Below are 6,408 nucleotides of genomic sequence, written 5' to 3'. Positions count from 1 at the left end.
ATGTGGAGTTTTGTCAATGGTTCTTGGAATTGTCTGCTTTCCTCTTTCTCCCTTTCATTCTTTCATCGAATCCTGCACACTGGCCAGGTCATTGTAACTATGCAAGGATTCTGGGACAGCTCCTGTGATCTCTGTTGGATATGTCTGCCACATACCTGTCTTTCTCTGGTAACACAATACATAATATTTATTATACTATATACAGCATTTCGTCATTCTTATAATCTGTTCAAGTAGAATATAAATTCTCTTTGTTAGAGAAAATTATTCTTGTTTCTTTAGGTTTTCAACATATGTCTCTGGCATTTATTATATGTTCTTGAATAGAATATTAATTCTTTTTTACGAGTTACATAAAGGCCCTTAAGTCACTGACCGCATTCTAAAATGATATGACATTTTGCTTAGCAGTAGTGTGACACAGAGATGTGTTAAAGTATGGAAATAATGTATAAGTCAGTTGTCAGAGATTTCTAATCCACTTTTTATATCTCTCATGAAACCCAACATCCTGAAAGAGTGTTGAAGAATCGTTTCCATGAAAAAGGCAAAGCAATTTATCAAAGGAAAGAATATAGGGTTACCTTAGGCAATGGTTTGGCTGGTTTACAGTGGAGTCCTCCAACAAAGTCAAAATTAGGTAAGAGTGGGTGGGGAAATTCCAAGTCCCAGTAGGTTCGAATGAGCCACATATCTGCTTTCCCCATCATTTCATATAATGTTGTGGGTCTTCCTACACCACAAAAACAAGTAAAAATATACAATTATGAAGGATTTTGTCTGGCATACAGCATTTGATTTGTAGTGATGAGTTGAAATAATGTAGACAACAATTTGAAATGTTTCACTGTGGTTTATAATATAAATGTGCTAATATTAAATTTAATATTATTAATATATTATAAAATTAAATATTAATTTGTATAAAATTACATTATCTTCCAAAGTTACACCAGTAATTTCAAAGCTTTTTGACTGCTGTAAAGAATCTTGAAAAAACAGCTTTCATAGAATATTTAGTCTAGTTCATGTGTTTTAGAAGCTAGTTTCTTGATCCTTCATTCTACAAATGCACTATGATAATCTGTAAGGTATGACTAAATTCCTTTTAGATACTGCTGTACTGGTCCATTGTATATGTAGAAGTTATAGCTAGATATTTTCCATTAAAATTTGACATTCAAATTCTTCTTACTCTTAATTTATGTGTTATTTTATTTAATGGAAAGGTATTTTTAAAAACAAGCCAATAAAAGTACCTGCATTTTTCAGCAAGATTTTAGGCTTTAAGTCATCAGTTTTAGGCATCTGAGAAGTCTCAAACTCCAAGAAAACCAACTTCCCTTGAAGCTGGTGTTAGAGATGCCATTTAATTGTGAAGGACCTTTCACGACATGCTAGACAAATGTTTTAATTTGCAAGTGAAGAAACTTTTATAGGGGAACATATTTTCTTTAGTGCTACACAGATAGTCATGGTAGTGAATTGTAAGTCCTTAGTGCAGATATCTACAGTCACTAATGTGTTCATTGAGACCTCAAGTTTCTTATCCTAAGACAAAGAACACATCAGATGACGACCAAGAGAAATCTTTGCAGTGTGCATGGATCGCAATTTCTGGAGTGCTTTATCAGCTCACAATTAGCAACCTCATTCTATGACTAGATATTCATCCACACACACACTCACATTCAAAGAAGCAGCAAGTTGGGATTTCACCGTAACAGTGAAAGACAGTTTACCTAGAACGTCACTGTACAGCTGACTCCAGGTCTTCTCATTAAATGGTTGAAACCAAAAGTCAAAGTATAGCACATGCAACATATTCTTCACCCTTTCCACAAATGTCATGTGGTCACTTAATTCTGAGAGAACCATAGGCACATAGGAAGGAGGGAGTGGAAGCCCCCCACCATACATCTCACATTTGTATCCAGGACAGAAGCGGAGACTGTACACTAAAGGTATCTTAAGCACTTCAGCCAACAGCTCACCACAGGGACCAACAGCATCTGCGAGGATGACATCAAACTTAGATCCTTGGAGTTTTTTCATAAGACTCTTGTTCCAAACTACAACTTTGCAGAAGCTTTCAATAATATCAGAATATTCACCAAAGACTTTTTGCATTTTTGAATAATATGTCCAAAGTGACTGTTTTTTAAAATCATATGTCCATTGAGTTACCCAATTTTCAAAAATATACTGAAGATCATCCTTACTAAAAGGTACAGGATAAATCTCAAAATTAATAGATGATTCATTGCTAGGCTCAATAAGGATGGAAGCTGAAGATGTCAGAACAGTTACTTCATGACCTCTCTGCAAAAGTTCATCCAGAATCATCTTTATATTGATCCAATGGCTGTATTCTGTGGGCCACACCAGCACTTTTCCACAAGTTCCAAGTCTAAAGTAGCACATCAGCTGTATCAGCAGCAAAACTGAAGTCTGCTTCATAGACATCTTGCTGAAATGGAATGCTTTTGACATCTATCATTCTTTGCAGATTTTCATGCTTTTATGCAAAATTGAATAAATCAAGAAGTTAACATATAACTTCAAAACCATCACTGAGTTAACAAGTGTGGTGGTGTAATATCATCTGTAAATACACACATGGAACATGACCTCAGGGTTAACAAAGTTTGTTTGTCTCCTTTTCTTTCTTTCTCTTCTCTCTCTCTCTCTCTCTCGCGCTCTTTCTTTTTGGTGCCTGATTCAGCTAAGATCAAACACTTTCCATGTATAATTATCTTGTTTTAAATATAAAATGTTAGAGTCATATGAAGAGTCACAAATGAGAACCCCCTATTTCTTACATAACAATAAAGATCAAAAAAGGGTATGGGGAGATCAGCATTTCTTAGATCTCGTTATTTTTCAAAATTTTTATTATGTATAATGCCTTATGTTACATTCAAATTGCCATATTTCCTCCTGAAAGGAAGAGGGAATCTTATAATGCTCAGGAGACTAAAATAATTTTTACAATGTATCTCTTCCAGATTATATAACACACAATTACTTGGATCCTGGAGGTTATTTGGTGGACATATCTACAAGTACATCCTCTTTAGATTTCTTTTGCCATGATAGACATCATGACTAAAAGCAACTTGGAGAGCATGGGGGTTATTTCATCTTAGAGCTGTAGTTCATTATGAGGAGAAGTTAGGGCAGGAACTCAAGGCCAGAACCTGGAGGCAGGAACTGAAGTAGAGGCCATGGAGGAATAACATTTACTGGCTTATCCTGATGGCTCTCTCAGTTTGCTCTCTCTTACATCCAGGACCATCTTGCCAGGGATGCCAACAGTCACAGTAGGGTGGGCTTTTCTAATCATTCATCAAACAAAAAAATTGACCCACAGGACAATATGACTAAAGCATTTTCTCTACTGAGGTTCTCTCTTCTCAGATGACACTAACTTGTGGCAAATTGACTAAAAACTCACTAACACAAAGTAACATAGGAAACTCCAAGGATGCCTCTTTCCTAAGATTTCACTGTCATAGGATGGGCCTTTCAGATGTGTACTCTTCTATGCTCTTGTAAAGAACTAAATAGATTCCTTGGCTCACTCCTAGTAATGCTTCAGTTTAAAACAATACATTCACAATAAGACAATAAGACAGATTCAGATGGAATAAGACTTTAAATGCTTTACAATGTGTGTAAAAATGAACATAGGCTTGGAAGAGAGAGAAAAAGGAATATATACAGTTATATAAAGAAATGCATAGTTTTTAAAAATAAAGTCTTTAAAGAGACAATAAGGTAGTATAAAAAATAAGACACATAAAGGTGGATATTACACAGAGAATCTGGTTTGTGTTGTCTTTGGGATTTTTAACTGCAAAAAAAAAATTGATCATAAAAGTTGTTGAGTTAAACCAATATGTATATTTTAAAGATACCTTGATTTCAAAATTTGGATGTAAGGATATGTTGCTTTGGAAAGGAGGCTCTGCTTTTGTTTCTACAGAAAGCCAGAGGCTATGTATTTGTTCCAGGTTAAGAGACATCAGGTTTGACCAGCCAAGAACCCCTGAAAGGTCTCCGATGTTGCTATGTTCCACATGATCCAACATCCATAATGGATTCAAGGCAACTGGCTCAGACAATAAACCCTCACAGACTACCCTATAATCCTAAAATTTTCTTTGTGTCCCCATAAGATACAGTGACCTCCCTCCATCAGGAAGTAGTAAGAGAAGCTATGCCCAAATTCCCAAATATAACAAGCTGGCTTTGGAGATAGAATTGACTCACTCCTTCTCTAAACCTGGGCATATTACTAAAAGAAAAGATTAAGAGATTCTTATGTCCCAAATCAGAAGAGTCCTCTGGTGTGAGACAAAGAAAAACAATGTTTTTATTTAAATCAGGTTGATTATAAATACAACCTCTTTCTAAAGAATAAAAGGGGATATGATATGGATATGACAGGATGAAAGGGTAGATTAATGAACCTACTTTTAAAGAGCAACAACTTGTTTAAAATGTTTTACATTGGTATAGATTTTAGTTTATTGATACAAATTTAAAGTTAATTTGTTATATTGTGTGTATATTTCTACTCTTGTTTAAGGTGTTATGTTTGTACAGCTCATTTAAAATTGTAATGGATAATTAAAAATACAAATTAATAATTAGTCTTCTATGTAGTAAATTAGTCAAACTTGTAACATGCTAGTTAAGTATTCTAGGAATACATAGATCTATTTCAGATAGATAGGTAATCAATCTTCAAATACTCGAAGACCTACAGAATATGGCATTTAAAATGTTTTAAAAATTTAGACTTTCTGGACAGTGAGACATGTCTGCTCCTGGCAGCACAAATTTACTTCAGAGAGGAGTATGGGCATCAAAGACACTCCATATGGAGTTTATCTTCTTCTTGTCAAAAACAGCCATTTGGGCAAGAAACTGTTCTTGCCTGGACTGCTTGAAGAAATGTATCTACTGGACATGCAGGACCCATAGGAAGGTGGCCACTGAACTTTGCTTGGCAAAATGGTCCTTTAGGTCCAAGCTTCGCCAAGGAAACTGCCAGACATTCTACAGGACACAGAGAAAAATGACTGAGAGACTCTAGCCCTGTGGGCTGAAGACAGATGCCCCAACTTTACAAGAGAACTTTGGATGACTGTCCAGGCTACCAGCTGTCTCTGTCTACTCTTGCAAGACTCTCAAAAGTTGCTTGCATCCTCTTCCCATTTCTCAGGTAATAGTATATCCTTCTGAGGTCTTTGATGAAGTTGAAGACTAGATAGTCATAATTTCTTCAGTTATGATAAAAGATAAATTAGATATAAAACCTTAGACTCACAAAAATAAGACAGATAGGATATCTTCTTTAATATTGTAACTCTAATTCTTACTTGATAATTATTTTGTTATATGTAATTTTACTATGTAATAGTTAGAACCTTCCTTTTTGAAAAAAAAGAAAAGGGGAAGTGCTGTGAATATCTCGTTGTATAAATAAAACACTGATTGGTCAGTATCCAGGCAGGAAGGATAGGCGGGACAAGTAGAGAAGAGAATTCTGGGAACAGGAAGGCTGAAGCAGAGAGATGCTGCCAGCCACTGCCATGACAAGCAACATTTAAAGATACCAGTAAGCCACAAGCCATGTGGCAACTTATAGATTAATAGAAATGGGTTAATTTAAGATATAAGAACAGTTAGCAAGGAGCCTGCCACGGCCACACAGTTTGTAAGCAATACAAGTCTCTGTGTGTTTCATTGGTTGGGTCTGAGCCACTGTGGGACTGGTGGGTGAGAGAGATTTGTCCTGACTGTGGGCCAAGCAGGAAAACTCTAGCTACAGCTTTAGGCTTGTGTACGCAGGCAATTCTAGAAGAAACTGTTGCAACATGGACTTCACTTCCTGGCATTCTGACTCTCACAATCATGTGCTCTCTCTTTCATCATATTCCTTGAGCTGTATTTACAGGAGGTGTGATATACATGTATCTACTGGGGCAGAACTTTCTGACATTTTGATGTTTGCATTATGCCAAGTTGTTCTTTTTTGTGATAGTTCTCTGTTGTAGAGTGTGACAGCCACATTGTGGTGGTTTGAATAGGAACGGCCCTCATAGGCTCATATAATTGAAAACTTGGTCACTAGGGAATGGCACTATTTGGAGATGTGGCTTTTTGAAGTGGGAGCAAGTGTGTCCCTAGGAGTGGGCTTTGGGGTTTCAAATGCTCAAGCCAGGCCCAGGGTCTCTTTCTCTTCCTGCAGGTGTGGATATATAGAACTCTCAGCTACCTCTGCAGTGCTGTGTCTACCTGTATGCCACTATGCTTTCTGCCATGATGACAATGATCTAAACCTCCAAACTGTAAGCCAACCCCAAGTAAATGCTTTTCCTTTATAGGTGTTGCCAT

At 36.4% G+C, this 6,408-nt stretch overlaps 1 protein-coding gene across 1 annotated transcript; it reads right to left on the bottom strand.

Annotated features, from left to right (window-relative positions):
* Nucleotides 1-584: 584 nt before the first annotated feature.
* LOC118576155 (UDP-glucuronosyltransferase 2B1-like) lies at nt 585-2,466 on the bottom strand (the record flags this gene model as incomplete). The annotated part of the gene is made up of 2 exons (XM_036176517.1): nt 1,743-2,466; nt 585-733 (listed from the first exon to the last, which is right to left on the bottom strand). Coding segments are annotated over exons 1-2 (873 nt in total), but the record flags the coding sequence as incomplete, so codon positions are not given.
* Nucleotides 2,467-6,408: the final 3,942 nt, after the last annotated feature.

The sequence above is a fragment of the Onychomys torridus genome, unplaced genomic scaffold, assembly GCF_903995425.1.
Source record: "Onychomys torridus unplaced genomic scaffold, mOncTor1.1, whole genome shotgun sequence".
Classification (NCBI taxonomy): Eukaryota; Metazoa; Chordata; class Mammalia; order Rodentia; family Cricetidae; genus Onychomys; species Onychomys torridus.
This window is presented reverse-complemented; position numbering and strand designations above follow the sequence as displayed.